Source organism: Microtus ochrogaster, unplaced genomic scaffold (genome assembly GCF_000317375.1).
Source record: "Microtus ochrogaster isolate Prairie Vole_2 unplaced genomic scaffold, MicOch1.0 UNK5, whole genome shotgun sequence".
Classification (NCBI taxonomy): domain Eukaryota; kingdom Metazoa; phylum Chordata; class Mammalia; order Rodentia; family Cricetidae; genus Microtus; species Microtus ochrogaster.
In genome coordinates, this window is record NW_004949103.1 from 865,793 (window position 1) to 885,666 (window position 19,874).

The window sequence follows — 19,874 nt, forward strand, 5'->3', positions numbered from 1 at the left end:
CAGTGGTTAAGAGCATTGCCTGCTCTTCCAAAGGTCCTGAGTTCAATTCCCAGCAACCACATGGTGGCTCACAACCATCTGTAATGAGACCTGGTACCCTCTTCTGACCTGCAGGCATACATACAGACAGAATATTGTATACATAATAAATAATTTTTTTTTGTAAGAAAAAGAACACCTTCCCAGGAGAGTTTGTCCTCAAGGTCTGCATGCAGTGTGGTCCCAGGAGCCTGGTTACACCTTGAGCTGGCAGCAGAACTTAGCAGCATTGTAAGCTTTGTATACTTGGTTTTAAAGACAAAGATGCAAGGATCATGAAGAGCAGCTGAGGCCAGGTACCCTGTGGCTGGTTGTAGTCCCTGTGAACAGCCGTTGTGTGGAGCTGTGAAGGCGAAACGTCAAGTTCAGTGGAGACCCTAGAATGTCGGAGCTGCCAAGAGCATAGGACATCTGCCAGCGAGAGCCGCAGGTGTCAGAGGGAGCCAGCTTGAGCTTTAGAGAGAAGCTGGAGGTGCTGCAGCTGGCAGAACTCAGGGGGTCAGGGATACCCCAGCCTTTTAGAGCTAGATGTTTATGCTCTAAGTTCCAGATGCTAGACAGGAAAGTGTAGGGTTTGGTATTTCACCTGACAGATTTTAGTTTTATTTTGGTGTGACTGTTTTATTCCCTGGTTCTTCCCTTTGAGAATAAAACATATTCATTCTTGCTAGTATGTGTTCAAAGTATATAGCTTGTTTTTATTTTAGAGGCACTCACAGTTAGATGGGATTTAAAGTGTTGGAATTTTTAAAGACTATGGAGACCTTTTTTTAAAAATGATTTATCTTATTTTATGTGCACTGGCGTTTTGCCTGTAAGAATGTCTGTGGGAGGGTGTCAGATCCCCTGGAACTGGAGTTACAGACTGTTGTGAGCTGCCATGTGAGTGCTGGGAACTGAACCTAAGTCCTCTGGAAGAGCAGCCAGTTCTCTTAACCACTGATCCATCTCCTCCAGTCTGACTGTGGTGACTTTTAAAGTTGTGATGTGCTTTATATTCTGAAAGAAGCATGAGACTTTGGGGACAGGAGGTGGAAGAATATGGCTTAGAGAGATGTGTTTGTGCATCCAGTTGACCAGGGGCAGGGATTTAAGACACTATGTGTGTATATGTGTGTGGTGACGTGCGCATGTAAACCACAGCATGTGTATGGAGGTCTGAAGACAATTGGCCAGGGAGCTGGTTCTCTTCACCCACCCTGTGGGTTCTAGGGACCAAGCTGAGGCTGTCCGGCTTGATAGCAGGTACTTTTACCCTTTGAGCCATCCTGCTGCCTTGTTTTTTTTCTCCCAGCTGTTTTGGCAATTACCTTCCTGAGTGTCTTTAATAAGGCATATTGTTTCGTTAGAGTCATTCCTAGCTGTTTTATATAATTTTGTTGCTATTATTAATGGGACCATCATAAATTATAAATGCCACCTCTGGGGACATATGAAAATACAGTTGGTTCCTGGCCTTTTCTTCAGCTCTCTGCATTTGGGAAGATCCTTTTCTTCCTTTGTTAATATGAATCCTCCAATGGGTGTTCTAGTTGAGCTTTTCTTTTTGAGTGTTCTGCATCCATCAAACTGTGTGGGTTTCCCCCTCTTCATTAGATTTTCAAATGTTAGACCACATCTGCATTCCCAAGATAACCCAGCTCAGCACAATGAGCTTTTCATATGCTAGTGGATTTGGTTTGCTAATAGTTTTGTAGGATTTTTGAATCTGTGTTGTGAGACTCTTCTGTAATTTTTCCCTTTTCTCATTGTTTTTAGTTTTGGTAGCAATATTTTTCTTATAAAATAAATGATATTGTATCAAGTTAATAGTGTTTTTCTCCTTCTCTTTTTCCTCCCTTTTTCACATATTAATCTCCACCCCCCATTTCAGAGCTAAGAATTAAACCCAAGGCCTTGTGTATGCTCTGCAAGGGCTCCACAGCTCAGGTACATCCCCAGCTCTGGGTTCTTTTATTAGACATCAGCAAACAACCAGGTTATACCAGTGGCACGGGCCTGTGTGATCAGCACTCTTTTCTTTCTTCCTTTCTTTCTTTCTTTCTTTCTTTCTTTATTTATTTATTTATTTATTTATTTATTTATTTATTTTTTTTTTGGTTTTTCGAGACAGGGTTTCTCTGTGGCTTTGGAGCCTGTCCTGGAACTACTCTTATAGTCCAGGCTGGCCTCGAACTCACAGAGATCTGCCTGCCTCTGCCTCCCGAGTGCTGGGATTAAAGGCGTGCGCCACCAGAGTGCTGGGATTAAAGGCGTGCGCCACCACTGCCCAGCTCCAATCAGCACTCTTACTTAAACATTTCCACTTCTGTATTGGAGGTCAATAGTTGGATTTCTTTCCCAGTTCACTTTGAGATTCTTCCGTTAGCATATGAGTGAATCAGAAGGAACCTACAGATGTGGTCCATCCATGTAATGGGAGGAGAGGTGAGTCCTGGGCCCCTGGAAGGCACCAAGTCTCCCTTTCTCTTTTTGCCTTGTTTTGTTTTCAAGGCTGTGTAGTTTGTTTCCTTGGTTCCTTCCCTCCCTTCTGGGTGTGGCAGTTCATACTTTATTTTCCCTTTAGAGTTCTTGGCCTTGCCTGACAGATACTTGCTAACTGATGCAGTTTGCCCTCGTGCTCACATGTGCTTTCCTGTGTGGTTGTCCATTCCTTTCTTGAGTAGAAGACCTGGACTTCCCCACTTCTCAGACGTGACTCACGGTGGCCAGGAGTAGTTTCTCAAGCAGTGTACGCATGAAGTGCACTGTAAGGCTGAAGGGGGCCTCATTTGGCAGACTGTTTCAGAGCCCTAGAATTCAGGTCGAGCAATGACAATATGGGATGGACATAGAGCGATCACTAGGGTTCTTGGCCAGTCAGCCTAGCCAACTTGGTGAGGTTCCAGGCCAGTGACGGGCCCTGTTTGTCTTAGTTATGGTTTCCTATTGCTGTGATAAGACACCATGGTCTAAAGCAACTTGAGGAGAAAGTAGTTTATTCCAGATTATAACACTTCAGTCATACTCCATCAGGGAAGGAAGTCAGGCAGGAACCTGCAGGTAGGAACTGAAGCAGAGGCCATGGAGGGGTGCTGCTTATTGGCTTCTTTCTCATGGCTCGCTTAACTTCTGCCTCATAGCATCCAGGGCCAGCAGTCTAAGGGTGGAACTTCCCTCCGTGATCTGGGCCTAGCCACAGTCAGTCAGGAAGATGCACAGCAGGCTTTCCTACGGTCAGTCTGAGGGGCATTTTCTCAGCGGAGATTCCTCTTCCAGAGTACTCCAGCTTGTGTCAAGTTGACATATAACTAGCCAGCAAGCCTGAGACGTGACACCTGAATTTGCCCTCTGACCTCTGCATGCATGTGCATACATATGCTTGTGTGTACCTACACAGACACACGGACACAACACAGCACAGCTGTCATTGTCCAGTTTGTGTGTGACACTCTGAAGCTGTTTTGATCTTGGCTTTTGGATTCTTCATGTTTAACTTTGCTGTAACACACCAGTTCTAGCTGTACCCCCAGCCCTGAGACTTTCTGTGCCCTGAGGAGTGGGGTCTGCACCATCTTCTTATTCCTCAGCCATGTGCTGGCAAGCTTTGTCTCTGGGGATGTTAAATGAACCAGAGGACAGGGATGTCACAATAATAACACTCTTCATCCCTAGGGACCATTTCTTCCCCTCCGTCTCTCAGAGTCCCAGCTCTGTGGTCCCTCCTTGAGCTGCTCAGTGTGAACAGCCCTCCTCTGCCTCCAGGACACCCTAGGGCCTCCTTGCCTGTCCTGTCCCCCAGCACCAAATCAGCTGCTTGACATTATGAGTTTTCTCTACTAAGACACCTCATGGGACCCTGATTGATATGCCAGGAGGAGCAAACCTGTCAGTTCCAAATCTTGTCAGAATCCTGTGTGGCATCTGGAAGAACCTTCTGATGATGGATCTGGTCTCTGTTTAGAGCCAAACTCTTGCTCAGCATCTGTTTAGTAAGACTGTGTGGACACTTGATTTTTCCAGGTACTGTGGAAGGGCAGAGGTAAGCACTACCAGGACAGACTAAGTCCCTGCCTTACTGGAGCCTGCAGTCTAAGGTTGAGGCTTCTGGGTTAAGAATTTTAAATTTTAACCATACAGGCAGCAAGGGGAGGAGGTATAGAAATTACATTATCCCAAAATGCAAAACTTGGAATTATTGAAGGAATCAATCAAGAACACGGGAAAGTGGTTCTGAGATGGAGACAATGCTCAGACAGACCCGACAGAACCTGGGTCTAGCACAAATGGGATTCAACATCAGAAAGGAAAAAAAATAAACAAAAAAAATCTGATTTAAGATGGACAAAGGACTCGGGATGACTCCTTCCCAAAGAAGATATTCAGATGCTGAAAGCATGTGAGAAATGCTCAACCCCATTGTCACCAGGCAGGTGACAATGGCTCCAGTGCAGTGCAGCACACTCGGCCCAGTGCGGTGACCACTGCCAAAACTGGACAGTGCCAGGTCCTGGATAGGACTTGTGAAATTTGAACTGTGTGCATTGCTGGTGCGAATCCACAGTAGAATAGCCACTATGGACAGTGTGGCAAGTCCTTAAAATTCCCTTAAATAGAATCACCTTATGACTGAACAATTCCACTTCTGGTATAGCCAAAAGAATTGTAAGCAGAGACTAGAATAGATGTTTGTACACCAGAGTTTATATTTATAGCTGGATTATTTCAGCAGCTAAGATATGGAGGCAGCCTAAGTGCCCTTGAATAGATGACTGGAAAGAGAAAATTTGGCTACTTTATGCAGTGGAATTCAGCCTTGAAAAGGAAAGAAATCCTGACACGTGCTGCAGTATGGATGAGCCTTGAGGATATTATGGCCAATGAGACAAGCTAGTCACTAAAAGATGAGGATGTAGTGATTCTACTTATACAAGGCCCAAAGTGGCCGCTATCAGGCAGAAAAGGCAGACATGGGGAGAGTTATGTGGGAAGGTGAGAAGGTGCTGGCTGTGGATGGAGGTGATGACTGCCAACACTGGGGTGCTCAGCACTACTGAGTTATGGCCTGAATGCTGATGTCTGAAGACTGCCCTCCGGGTGCCCTCTCTGGGGAGTCTGAGTGCTGTAGAGCCAGCCCCATGGATAGTGAGTGTATTGCGGGGGCTTATGGACCATTGTGAGGGGTTACTACAGGACTGGGACATCTTTAGGCAGCTGCATCACTGAAAAGCCCATTCCAGCATGAGTGAGGACCCACGAAAGCTGCATCCCGGGAGCTCCTCACTTAACAGCTCACTGCTCCCACAACCTGGGGTGTCTGAGACTTTGTGAGTCCTTTTAACTTACTGAACTGTCCGAGCCAGATGACCTGTCTGCTTGCTTGCACTCCCTTGCTCTCTGCCCCTCCCATTTTCTAAGCTGTGTGTGTGTATGCGTGTGTGTGCCAGTGGAGGCCAGAAGAGGGTGTCATATCCCCTGGAACCAGACTTACATGTGTTTATGATCCACCTTTTGTGGGTGATAGGATCCAGACTTGAGTCCTCTGACTTCACAATCATGTACATTTTGTTAGCTTCCTAAGTCTTTTTCAGACCCCCTCCACCTTCCAGGAGGGGATGTTGAATTGGGAAGAAATAACAGCAAACACTGTCATTTTCTGAAGGAAGAAACACAAGCCTCTTGTTGGAATGATCTTCAGACACTGGTTAGGGTGTTCTTAGCTGCTTAAAGTGACCATCAAATGACACGAGCCCAGGTGTGAAGAAGACAGCCTTCACACTGACTTTGCTGTGTAGCCATCAGTATCAGTCCGCCCCGAGACCGCTGTCTGTGTGTGGTTTGGGAAAGCAGGGCGGGCCTTATCATCCAGGGTACACAGTTGGTAAGTAGCAGCAGATAGCTCGAGATCCTGGGAGGACTCTTACAATTTTATATATGTTGTGGTCAATATTTTAATTAAACTGTACCAAACAGTGACTTCAACTGAACCTCCCACGGTGCTGCTGGGCTTGGCTTTTCCTTGAGTGGAGCACAGAGGACAGAACTGATCATCTCTTCTAACAACGCTTACCTAACACTTCGTTTCCTTTGTGTTTAGGGCTCAAAACTGGGGCGGGGAGTTACCCTGGCTCAGACTTCACAGCGCACCTCAGCTCGAAGATCCTTTGGAAGGTCTAGGAGGTTCAGCATCACGCGCTCCCTTGATGATCTTGAGGTAGGTGGATTGAACTTGCTGACCACTGTGGGCCTTGGCCACTCTTTCCCCTCTGTTCCCCTCCAGCACTCTGGCTCTTCCCTCTGGGAGCCTACTGGATTCTTCCCCCTCAGCGGGAGCTTCTAGAGCACATGCTAGACTGTCCCTATCCCTCAAAGTGCCTGAGTCACCTGGACCCCCACACTGGGAAGCCCTGGTCAGACAGGAGTGTGTTTAATCCTGTGGGACAGTTAAGGTAAGGCCCATTTCTGTTCCTTCCTATAGACCCGATCAGCCAGATCAAAGGCCATTTTAAGAATCGGTTTTATTCTTCTGGGAAGTTTTAGGCTTCCAGGAACTAGAGGGAAGGAAAGTACAGACCCTGATGGTGGCGCACCAGTCATCACTACGTGAGGGCTGAGGACTTGTCATGGCCAGTGGGCACTGTGGGTGTGCTGCTGTTAATGACAGCACAGCAGCACTGACAGGCGGGGTCTCTGCTGTGTGGGGCACGTGTGCCATGCCATGCCATACTAGCCGACACAGCACATACAGAGCAGTGACAGCTCCCAAGGGCCTCTGTGCTCTTCCTGTCCCCTCTCTGAGCCATTTGCACCCACAGATCATGCTGCTGGGTTTCCTGGTTTATGAATTCTGACGGGCACAGTTGTCTGCCATGCTTTGTTCTGCCATTTTCCAAACACAGGCCATTTGCTCTCAGGATTTATTTTATGGCTTTCTGTGGCATGATCTATAACCCTGTGGCGGTTAGACTCCTCTGTCTGATGGAAATGTGGGGGAAGATGAAGTGTCTGCTCTAAGGAAGCTGTGAGTGTTCCCTACACATCCCCTGCACACGTGTGGTGGTGCTAGGACGGCTGTGTAAGTGGAAGAGCTGAGTGTCCGTGTACGTCCCTAGTGACGTGAAGATCAGCTGCAGGGCTGTTCCATGGCCTAGAAGAGAAAAGTCAGTTCCTGGTGTTAGATTGGAGGCTGTGTGGCAAGGACTGGCTGGTCCTGGGGACCCATGAGAAAGTAGATTATGGCTCACCTGCTTCCAGGCAAGGGTTCCTGCCAGGGTTGCTTATGTCTCCACTTGTGTGAGAAGAAGGCCTCACTGATCTGAACCTTGAGCATGTATATAGCTTCATGGTGGATGTCTGAGAAACTGTTGTAGAAGTTTGGGCTACTGCTTTGCTTCTCTTCATGTTTAGGAATGGGCTGGTTCTACCTGCTGGCCAGTAGTGGAGTCTTGCTGTTGTCAGCAGTGAGAAGTGAGCATGGGCTGGTGTTCCAAACCTATCCCTGCTGTCTTCACAGTATCACAACAAGAAGGTTGTCAGTATGGCCACTGGCCTTGAACTCACAATTCTGTGTGGCTTCCTAAGGGATAGGATTGCAGGCCTGTGTCAGCGTGTCTTGCTGACCTGGCCTCTTTACAGAAAGGAAGCCCAATTGTAGACCAGTTATTAAATGCTTCTTGGGTCACATGATAGTGAAGCTGTGCTTTTCATCATATTGGTAGCCTCTTATTTAAACTTTCTGAATTTCTCCTAAAGATTTCAAAGTGCAGAAGCTACAAATAGCCCTGACCACTTGGAGACTGGGGCCTGTCTGTCTGTGCTCTGCATGGCTGCTGTGGACGTGCTAGGAACGTCCTAGTCTCTGCATCCGTGGGCTCCACTACCCTGGGGTGCAGCTGACCCTGCCGACCAGGGCTGCTGTGGAGTACAGCAGAGTGCTGGGATGCTGTCCTGATGACTAGCTACTGAGCAGCTCTGCTCGCTGGAGGACACATGGCAAGAGGCTCTCTGTGGTCTGCAGGCAGCTGGAGCGGAGACGGCCTCACTGGATGATGTATGGTGCTACCTCTTTGTCTTGTGCCTCTCAATCCCAGCACTCTCTGGCTACTGCTGGATGTCAGCCCTGTCCTTCTAAGGACTCAGGTCTAGGGATGGTCTGTGATGGATGCAGTCATGTGGGACAAGGTGTCCATGCTCTTGTTCTCTCCTGCCATTCTGAGGCCTCCCTCCCTCTCCATCCATCCTTTTAGCTGAGGTCTTCCCGCCATATCCCCTGTCCTCCTCATAAGCCTTTACATAGTCTTACCTGGACTTACGCTCCTCACACACAAATGTGGCCAGGCGACCCTGTCACAGTCTGATCTTTCTGGGCATCTGTTTTTGATCCACTTTATCCTGAGGTGACCTGTTTGCTTCTCTATGTCTTCCACATTCACTGGTTAGAGCACACTTACCTGTGTGGCCATAGGTGTGGATACGCTGAATGTGAGTGATGTGGAGCCTGCAGCCTGCTCCTCCCTGCCTGGGCGTATCCTGATTGTGCTGGACTTGTCCCAGGAAAGAACCAGTTCCACACTCATGGATGGTTTGGTGCCAAGAAACTGACCATTGTCCCATGTAGAAACTTTGTGACCATCTGGCTCAGCAGCACCAGGAGCTGCTTTTTGGCAGCAGGAAGCAGCAGTAGGAACACAGTATGTGAAGAAGGATCTGAGCCATGTTCCCAAGGGAGAGGCAGTCAGCATCTAGAGCCCAGACAAGCTTCTGGGCTGACTTCTCTGTGGTTGGTGAAAGGTCTGTGGTAAAGACTTGTCTCTCCCTAGAACGGGACGTCCAACTTCTGATCACTCTGCTGGTTGGCAGCCCTGAGTGCAGATCTGTCTCTTACTCTCTGGGTTCCAGTGCTGGACCAAGACCCGTGGACTTGCTGCTGCTTGGTGGTATCATGAGCCCTGCGGTGTTGTGATGATCCAGGGGCTCAGGTTCTCTCTGACTGTCCCGTGGCAGGGTGGGAGCATTGTTGTTGGGTGGAACAGCTGCACATGTTCCCAGCATGGTATTTCACAGTATTGCGACTATTTGAGTTTCTTTTCAAGTTGCTGTGACCAATATCCTGGCAAAGGAATGTAATGGAGAAAGGATTTGTTTTGGGTCACAATTCAAGGTTATGGGTCATCATAGCAGAAACATCAAGGTGGTCTTTGTCCTTGATGCAGCTGGTCACATGGAATCTGCAGTCATGAAGCAGGGAGTGACCAGTGTGTGCGTGCTAGTGCTCAACTGGCTGTCTCAGTTTGTATAGTCCAGGATCCTCTGCAGGGAATGGCCTCGCCCATGGCCAAGATGGGGTTCCCCAGCTGGGAAGCGGTAGAACATGCCTTTAATCCTAGCAGATGCAGAGGTAGACTGATCTCTGAGTTGGAGGCCAGTCTGGTCTACAGAGTGAGTTCCAGGACAGCTAGGACTGCACAGAGAAACCCAGCCTCAGAAGAAAAAGAAAAAAAAAAAAAGACGTGGTTCCTTACGTCATTGAACACAATCAAAATACTCCTCCACAGGTAAGTCCAGAGGTCTGTCTCCCGGGTGATTAGTTGAACACTAGAGCAAAACCTGAGGACTTCCTACTGATGACACTTGCTTTGGTGTCATAAAAACCTTCTTAACTGTCTCCTGAGAGCTTCCAGCCAGATGACGCCAGGAACACCTTGATCTGCTCTCTGTGAGGGACTTGTACTGGAATCGAGAATTCTGTCTCCCACCTGAGTCTCTAGAGGGCTCCACCTACCTGTCCTCCAGCTGCAGGGATGGGATGATGCTGGACTTATATCCTACCTGTTCCACTGTTTGCTTTGCTTGTGCTCAGTCCCTCAAACACATTAGTCTCCTTCCTCTATTGGTGGGATTTGCTATTTAGTGCTTTCTTGCCACACCCTCTTGGAAGCTTGCAAAGCTGAGCATGGGCTAGACCATAAACTTCTGAGAAGAAGAGTGACAAATGGCGCACGGCCTGTTCTTGCCTCTGTGCAGGCAGACTAGAAACACCAGCACCTATCCGCTCGGTGAGCTGCGCCCTGCTGACTCATCCAGCTCAGAGAAGAAATCCCCTTGGACGTTAGAGAGTGTTTTGAAGTGACTACTAACTTAATGTTCTTTTAGTTCCTTTTTCTTTTTCTGGTGTGTGGGTGTGGAGGGGTGTGAGTAGGTGTGGGTGTGAAAGAGATGTATGTACATGTTCACGTGAGTGTATGCATATGCATGCAGGTGGAGGTCAGAGGTTGGCATCAGGTGTATTTCTTGATCTGCCTCCATTTTATATTTGAGGCAAGTTCTTTAACTGAATCTGTAGCTCATTGATCCTGCTAGGCTGGTTGGCCAGTGAACCTCAGGATCTGCTTGTCTCTGTCCCCCAAACCCTGGGGTTGAAGATGTGTAGCTATGCTCTAGCCTTCATGGAGGTGCTGGTGATCTGAGCTCAGGTCCTCAGGCTGGTGTGACAGGCCGGTGGAGATGGGCTGCCTCCCCAGCCCAGCAGTGTGCAGACAAGGGCAGTGGGATGTCATCTCAGGTTGAACAAAAGTCTTAGAACAGGATCACAGGAAGCAGGAGCTGTGCAGTAATCAAGGTTAAAGCAGTTAATCCAACAGTAGATAAGAGTACTTACTTTCAGCTGTTTTTGATGAGGCCACTATAACCTTGGAACCAAAAACTCCCAGAAGAAAGTTTGGGAGATTGGCTAATACTAGATGTAAAAATCCTAAACAAGATATTAGCTAAGGTATTAGCAACCTGAGTGTAGTAATTTTTATTTTAGGGACACATTGGTTGGTATTTAAAAATTATAACCCCCCACCGTGTATGTGTGCATAAGTTACTACATTAACAGAGTAAAGTAAAAAAAAAAAATACATATTTCTCAACAGGCCAGAAAGGCATTTGGTAAAATTCACTACCCATGTATAGTGAAACAGAAGTTACCAATGTAAAAGTGGAGAGGAGCACCTGGGTCCCACAGTCCTCAGAGTGGCCTGGTATACACTGTATAAGCTTTCCTTGAGACAGGGACAAGACACAAGTGACTGCCTTTCCATTTACAGTTGTACTGGCAGTGTAGTTGATGCACACAGGAGATAAAAATAATAGAAATGTGAAATGCTTGCAAAAAGGAAACAAAAATGTTACTATTATCAAGTGATTAAAAATTATCAAAGAAAATCTCAAGTGATGTCTCAGCTATTCAGCACAATGAGTAGGATTTAGCAAGGTTGCTGGACACATGGATCCTGTACAACAGTCAATTATGAGCACAGCTAGATGATGACCTGTAGATTCAATGCAGTGTATTCTTTTTCAAGTTTGTTAACATGCAGTTGTGCATATTTACCATGTGATAAAGTGCTTGCTTAGCACATTCAACACTGATGCCCTGGGTACTCTCTCAGCACTCACGCACGCACACACACAAAAAAAATCCAATTTAAGACCTGCTTCCGGCTGGGCGGTGGTGGCGCACGCCTTTAATCCCAGCACTCGGGAGACAGAGGCAGGCGGATGTCTGTGAGTTCGAGACCAGCCTGGTCTACAGGACTGGCTTCAGGACAGGCTCCAAAGCCACAGAGAAATCCTGTCTCGAAAAACAAAACAACAATAAAAAAAAAGCCTCTGTGTTTCTTTGTGTGTGTGTGTGTGGGTGTTTCTGTGTGCACTTGTATGAGGAGTCTGGAGGACATCCTCAGGTGCCATTCCTCTTTTTGTGATAGGATCTTACTAACCACCAGCTTCAGGCTGCAGGGATCTGCTTTCTTTGACTCCTAGTACAGGGCCATAACATGTCACCATAACTGGCCTTAATATATATGTTAATCTGGGGGTGGAATTCAAGCTTCTATGCTTTTCAAGGCAAGCACTTGACTAGCTAAACCGTATCCACAGCCTGGTGGTCCTTTGGATTGTTTGTTGGTTGTTTTGTTTGTTTGTTTGCTCAGCTCCAGTCTTGCCACGCTTGGCTTGCAGGTCAACTCCTGAGGTTGAGTGGCAGTTTGAGCAGTGAAAAGTGGAAAGACGAGGCTGAGGGTGGGCTACCTGGAAAATATCAGGTCCCCTTACTGGATGCCCTGACTGACTTTTGCCATTTATGGAGCCAAGAGATGAGGATACAGATGATTATGCAATGCTCTTCCCAAGGGTGCTGGGGACAGCAGCCATGTCTAATAATTTATCATTGTATGAATTTTCTGCTTTTCCAAAACCCTGCAGAGTCTAGTAAGCACAGTGAGAAAGACCCAGCAAACTGCACAGAAAGGGAAGAGCTCTGGGGAAGTCTAGGTTAAAGCAACTGCACCACTGGTGGTGTTTAGCCTGGCATGCAGCCAGGAAGGAAAGCTGCACTGGCTGAGGCCTGTACACTGTGACCCTCCTGTGGGGAGCAGGTTTGGTCCTGAAGATTGACCAGTGACTGAAGGGGTTGACTGCTTTGTGCTGGCCCAGGTAATAGGAAGTTGTAGGACCAGTCCTGGGAGGTGCAGGAAGTGCAGTCCTGGGAGGTGCAGGAAGTGCAGTCCTGGGAGGAAAGCTGCGCCGAGGCTCCAGTAGAGCCTGAAGCTCAGGGAAGGCATAGCCAGGGAGCAGCTGGGATAGAGGCTGTACCCCAGGAGAAGCTTGCACCCCATAAAACTGTATGTGTCTGGGTATCTTCAACTCTCCTTGACTGCATCACCCATGAGTTGAAATGTGATCATCTCTGGTACTGAAGAGGTGGACAGGAATCACCTTCCATTGAAAACCATAGTTCTTTTCACTGGGGAAGTAAGATGTAGCAGGCTTTCTTTTGGGTCACCAACCAGTTCCCAAATAAAGACATGGAGACTTAATATTAGTTATGAATGCTCGGCCTTAGCTTATGCTTGTCCCACTAGCTCTTATAATGTAATTTAACCTATTTCTCTTCATTATGTTTTGCCTCAGGGGGTTTTATCTTTCATTCTATAAGCCCCACTCTGTCTGGCTGCCTGCCTGCCAGACAGGGTCCTTGGCATCTCCCTCTCTTATTCCCTTCTCTCTCTCCTACTTATTCTCTCTGCCTACCAGCTCTGTCTGTCCCTCTATTGCCTAGCTATTGGCCATTCAGCTTTTTGTTAGACCAATCAGATGCCTTAACCAAGCAAGGCAAAACAACAACACCTTTTTATAATTAAACAAATACATCATAACTATAACAAAACAAATACAACACATCTTTACATAGTTAAAATGATATTCCATTGCTCACAGCGAATTTAGTCTTGTAGCTGTGTGGGGCCACTGTGAGAGTATGGGAAAAGCCTTGACATCCTCCGAGGCCTGCTCTGATCACATGGGGGGTGACATTAGTGCCCAAAGCAGTCACCATGCCTGGAGGTCTCCTGACTGTCTACTTGTCCTGAGTGCACCCCATGAGCTTTTGGTACTGGGTCCTCTAGTAGATACCCAGGAGGCATGGGTGTCCTTATTCCATGTGGAGATGGCAAAGTTCCTACAGGATAGGAGCATAAGCATTTCTTCCTTAAAAAGTTAGAACCTGCGGCAAAAGGCCAGGAGTATTGTGTCCAAGACCATGAGTGTGTGAGGACAGCAGCCAGGACATTGCCCTGGCAGGCAAACCCTGATTGCGCCTTAGTCGGCTGTTCTTTCAGGAGACTGTAGGTGCTGGACAGTAGGATTTCCTATCCTAGCCCTAGCAACCCTGGCTAAGAAAGTCTCCCTTACAGAGCATAGCTGAAGGGTTAGTTACAGGGAGGTGGTTCCCCCAACAGGCTACATCTGGAAAGTCTTTACTCAGCAAGGATGGAGGCTTCCCCACTGTTCATAGATGGAGCTCCCTCCCCTCATCCTGGCTTCCTCAGTTTTTGTACTCTAGCCCCTCTCCAGGCCATGTGCATTTAAGCAGAGTTCCACACACAAGGTGGTAGGGAGAGACAGGACACTCAGGTGGGGGGCTTGAGACCCTTCCCACCCATCCATGAGAGTATGTTAACAGTCGGTAAGTCCAGTTGAGACAGCCCTTTTGCAGGGGAGGGCCCAGCTGAACTCTCCTTGATATTGCTTGACTCTTGCTTGCTTGACTCTGAGGACATTCACTTACAATAGGTAGTGATGTGTCCAGAAGAGATCTTGAGCCCAGGGAACTGCTGTCCACATGTGGCAGGGTGATAAAAACGAGACAATAAGCCAGGCTCTCTGGGTGAAGGGTGGGGCATGGCTATTTTGAGGAGGGATCTTATACTGAGCCTTCCATACTGAGAGGGAACCAGCCACAAGGAACTCAGGTCATAGGCAATGTGTCTGAAGGGCAGGAAGGGCTGAGATGCAAGCTTGGATCTTATTCTTGGTGTGACAAAGCTTTGGATAAGTTTGTAGCAGGGAGCTGAGGGAGAGCAACTACCCTTGGGCTTGGTATGGATGGTTTAGGCTCCTGCCTGTGCCTCGGTTAGGCTCTAGCTGTGAGAGCAGATTGCAGTCACTCTCTGCAAGGTTAGTGGGGCTGTGTTTAGAAGGCCGTTGGGCAACAAGTGGCAGCTGGATAGGGCTGGAAACAAGCCTGGAGAGCAGCGCAAGAGGGAAGGACCGGAGTCTGGACCGCAACAGGGAGTCCGGGTGGCACTGGCCTGGGCTGGGGCTCTCAGAATGCAGTCTGGAGGAAGCTGTCATGTTTCCATGTGACAGGAGGAGGTGCAGCAATAGAACCTGAGGGCCGGGTGAATAGAAGGTAAATTGTGAGGTTCTGGGAGCTGGAGCTGGTGCTCTGGGCCTGGAGCCCAGTTAATGGCCACTGCCACATCACCCAGGCCTGTATCTCAGCTGTTTTTGTATCATATGGCCATTGAGTGGTTCAGGCAGAGTTGGGATGGCTTGCAAAGCTGAGTATCCCATGGGCCCTTCACAGAGAAGCCTGTTGTGTTCTTCTCTGAGCTTCCTACAGGGCTACCACAAGATAAAACCCTGTCTGCCTCCTGTGGCTCTGGATTGTTCTATAGCCTGTTAAATAATTGAATGAATGAGTGAGTGAATGAATTTGTATTGTGGTGTCTGTGTGTGTGTGTGTGTGTGTGTGTGTGTGTGTGTCCCCGCACGCTTGTGCAGTAGCATGAGTTGTGTGGGTCCCAGGGACTGATCTCATCAGGCTCAGTGGCATGTACCTTTATCCAGTGAGTCGTCTTGCTGGCCCTTGTTTTGTTTTCTGAGACAAGGTTTCACTGTGTAGCCTGACTGGCCCTACACTTGTAGCACCTCCTTTGCCTCTGCCTTTGGAGCTATAGGACTATAGGTGTTACCATCAGTCTTGCCTCCACATTGATCTTCCTTTGGTTCCCACCTTACCCTATGCGTGGGTCAGGCCTGCCTGTCCTTGTGCCCTCATCTCTGTCCTGGCTAAAGCCAGTGTTCTAGTCTCTACTCCTTGACCTTCCAACACCCAAGGGATCTGTTGGTGGCCCTGCAGAGCACTGTGCTGGGATGAGCTGGTTTGACCTCTTTTACCTAAGCTGGAGTTGGTATAGAGTTGCCTCTTGCTGTGTGACGCCAGTACTGTTTTGCTGGTACTGGCATTGGCAGATTCTGGGCAGCAGGGGGCGGCCAAGTCAAAGTTTTGCTTCCATAAAAGTAGCCCTGTGCTCCAGATGTTGGAGAGCCATGGTAGTGGGAGGAGGCTTTATGTGGGTGCTTTGATACTGTCTGCAGACCCAGCCCACTCTTCTTGCTTGTCATACTCACAGTCCCAGCAGAGCATACAGAAACCCCAAGTGAGAGCCAGGTCAGGACACAAGGGAAAGTGCCTTCTTGACATTTGGCAGGTTTGGTTGCTTCCACTGCAGCCTCCCTGAACTGAGATGCTGGCGGCTGCAGAGTGTGTAATCGCCTCTAGGATGACTCTACAGATAGCTCAAAATAAACTCTTTTTTCTTATTTCTTAAATCTACCCTTCCCTGTTTCCAAGAATTTGGATTAGCTTGGTCTTTCATACTCCTATCTTCTCTTCCTTTATGTGGGGAATTACTGTGACTCTTTACTCACTCAGACACACAACAGGGGATCACTTTGCCCGGAGTATTTCCCCATTCAGATGCTGTTCATGAGGCTGTTCCATTTCTGTACACTGTTTATCTCTGGGAACACAGCAGCCAGTAGAAGCTGATGAGGTGCGGGCCATGGAGAGCATCAGGCCAGAGGGAGGTGGGCCTGCTCTGGCAAAGTGGGCAAGAGCAAGAGGCACTGAGGATCACGAGGCCATGCCCTGCCGTGACAGTGCTGGCAGGTGGAGAGCACTCAGCCTGGCTAGCCTCTTCAGCTGTCTGGTTGGCAATGCTTGGATGAAGAATGGGACGCTGGGGAGCCCTTTGTTTGCCCTAGAACTTTTTGGGGCCCACTTCCCAGGAGCTCTCACTTCCACTTGGCCTTGGTCTTCTGCCCTCTGCTGTCATTCTGCTCTTGTCCCTGTAGTTCTGGCCAGCGCCTCATCCACATCCCTGAGTATTCCAGTTTCCTTATTCCAAGTGCTGGCTCTGGGGTGAAGGTGGGGGTGAGGCCCCTCCTGGGATCCTGTGGGCACTTAGTAGGTACCTCTTGTCTCACCGAGTAGCAAGAGTCTGGGTTCTCTAGGTTGAGTACTTCCCCTGACACCACGGCTTACTGATCTGCCATGTGGTGGCTTTCACTCTTCTCTGGGCTCCAGAGCGCTGGTGTGAGGGGTGGCTTAGCCTGACTGCTGGATAGTGGCTCATGCAGCGCTGATGCCCAGTGCTTTCTGGATAGTGACTCACGCAGCACTGATGCCCAGTGCTTTCTGGATAGTGACTCACGCAGCACTGATGCCCAGTGCTTTCTGCTCTCATCTCATTCTCTGGTCCTGGCTTCGTGTTTCTGAAGTGGCCATAGGCTCAACTCTGTGAGAGGTGCGCTGGGGCTGGTGGGCCCAGACTTGAAAACTATCCCCCAGCACTGGGAATGGGCAGAAGGCAGGAAGGCACGTAAGGCCCTGGCTACTGCCACTGTTATCTTTCACCCTTGGGCCCTGATCTGGCAGGCAGCTCAGAGCACGTGTGGGTCAGGAAACAGCGGGATGGCACAGAGTCCTGGATGTCGGCCTGGTTGTCTTCTAGGCCTGTCCTCGGACGAAGAGGCCAGTCTCAGCCTTAGCAAAGACCTCATCAGCTATAGAGGCAAGGGCAAACCGCAGGTATGAGGAGAAGAGAAGATGTGGCCTTAAGACTCCAGGCTGCTTGTGACTGAGCCACAGCGTCCATACTGACAAGATGCTATTGTTTTCTTCCTTTCCCATCCCTGACTGAACATACCTAGGATGCAGGCATTCTGTTTGAGATAATGAAAGCAAGCACCTAGACCTGTCTGTCTAAAGTTATTGAGTGATATATGGCTGGGTTGTCTCTCAGCGTCGCAGCAGGTTCCTCTGTGCGCATTAACCACACCTGGCACATATGCACCTTCATCATTCATCGCTGTTTCTAGGGTCTGGAGGGATGGTGGACTGGGATGTACTGTCCTGCACCCCTTCCAAAACTCTATCAATTAGTGCTAGGTCCTCAGACAATTGTCCCTCTGACTGCTGTGTGTCACTTAGATTCTTTGGCATGGAGACAGTTCCCTATGCCAGTAGCCACTGGACTCACAGGACTGACCACAGCCTCCAGGCTGCCCACAGAGCATAGGTGGTGCTCCCTTCCAGCAAGGAGCAGCTCTGCAGAGGGAGGACTGGGCTGTCTGGACCATCTCTAGCTGTGGAAGCCAGGCCCCTTGTTTGCTTCTTCCATTGTAAATCCCCTGTCTGGGCGCTAGCTGTGCTCGGGGCGGGAATGAGAGTGGTGCACATGAGCCCTGCCCCTTGCTGCTTTCTCTGGCTCTGTTCCTGTGTTCATGACTACATCTCCCCAGAAAGCCTAAGTCTAAGGAGACTTGAGCTGCTGCAGGTTCTCATCCTGGCCAGCAGTCACTGTAGCTTCCACATGGAAGGGCAGGGAAGGTGTTGTGGATTCGGCCTTGTGATCACACAGCTCTCTCGGAATAGCAAAGGTGATACTGGTCCTAGGCGTTCCCATCTGGTAGCCTGACACAGACACAAGGCCTGGCCCAGTCTAAGGGACAGAGGCACTGCATTTGTGATTTCTGGGGGTGCCCTCATCTAACCCAGTGGTCTAGGATGATGGAGGACTGTAGAGCCTGATTGGCCAGACCACGATGCCTGGGGAGACACCTGGCTGAGCAGTTCACCCAGTCTCAGAGAAGCGGCAGGTCATTTTGCAGTGGGACCCAGGTTATAGCGGCAATCTTTTCCCCCCACCTCCACCACCCCCTTCTTCCTTTTGCAAGCCAGGATCCATCAGGTTCACACATTCCTGGGTTGTTCATCCTTGGGAAGCAAGCGTAGCCAATCATGTATCACAGATGCTGCGTGGAGGTGGAGGGGTTTTTAGGAACGTACTAGATCCTGCTGGCTGCCACCAAGGAAGCGCGTGCATATGGAGCAGGCTTATAATAGAATCAGCAGCAACTGTAATTAAGGTTGCAAACCATACCACGCCGCTAAAACACAAATTCTCTGCAGCTGTTGTGCTGAGAAATTACCCCTATCAGCTAGTGTTGCTCTTCAGATTCGGTAGAGGAAATGCTTTAAAAATGATCTCACAGGGTGACTTATATATAAATGGCTCTTATGTATGAGTCGATCAAGATAGCGTCTGAGTCTCTGGCAGACCACAGCTTCCTCAGTGTCCTGTTGCCATGGGTGACGAAGGGAGCACATGGAACCGAAATGTCTGAACTTTTCTGACATGCACAGGCACGGCACTGTGTCCGATGGGATTTTAGATCCGAGGTGCCTGACGCGTTCTGGACATTTTCTTGTCTTAAGATGAATTTGGAAAAGGGGCTGTCAGATGATTCGGACGTTTTTACTGACCATCAGGTAAGTGATCCAGCTGCTGTGTGTTGTGTAAACGGATGTCCTTAAGAAAGCTTACATCCGGGTTACTGCTTTATCTCTACCTGCTCTGGGAATAGTAGTTGTGGAATTTCCAGGTGCTTTGAAGTGTAAGCTTTGAAGCTGCTTTCCTTGGGTCCTGAGAGAGCTGTGGAGTGAGTGCCACCCCAACAACAATGACCGTAGCCCCAGTGCAGGACTGGCTGTTTAGCTAGGTCAGAGTGGAGTCCCACACAGGTGAGTGTGGGACTCCACCACAGCCCAGTGCAGGGCTGTCTGTTCGGCTGCTTGGGACATTGGTCCCTCCTAACCCTTTGGGAGCCTGTCTGAAGGCACCAACATTTATCTTTTAGTTACCCATAGTAATTCTAACAGCTCTTCAAGTGCTAGTGAATGTTTTCTTGCAATACTGTGTTTCAAGTGGATAAACACTAACATTTCTCTTCTTGTTAAATTGCTAGCTTGTAGTTCACATTTCAAAATATAGCAAATTGGCTCTGCGGGAACATACTGACAAGTACTGGAGTTTAATGTTTGGTTATTATAGGAGGGTACGGAGTGGAACGTGTTATAGAGTGTTTTTTGTTTTTTTTTTTTAAAGTTTGAGAGCACAAAAAGCATTTTTCTTTTTGTGATAGTCCCATGTTGTTAGGAAGATAAAAATAGATTTAAGCTTATATGGAAGATTGTCATTAATTCCTGGGTACTGGTTTCAATTTTTTTTCCTGGGAATTGTTTAATCTTTCTTCCTAATATCTAATTCACACTTCCTGGAGTAAAAGTTGCTAGAATATCAGTGGCAGGTGTGGTGTAGACATTAGTGCACAGGAGGACGTCTGTACCCGCCAGGTGTGAGTGTAGACATTAGTGCACAGGAGGACGTCTGTACCCGCCA

The 19,874-nt window shown here is 48.6% G+C and overlaps 1 protein-coding gene across 3 annotated transcripts in view; it reads left to right on the forward strand.

Annotated features, from left to right (window-relative positions):
• Rgs12 (regulator of G protein signaling 12) overlaps positions 1-19,874 on the forward strand; it is a 99,092-nt gene that overhangs the window by 28,866 nt on the left and 50,352 nt on the right. For all 3 annotated transcript variants that reach the window (XM_013353329.2, XM_013353330.2, XM_026788668.1), the window contains exon 3: positions 6,116-6,232. In XM_013353329.2, coding sequence (XP_013208783.1) covers positions 6,116-6,232 — 117 coding nt within the window. The remainder of the gene's footprint in view (positions 1-6,115; positions 6,233-19,874) is intronic.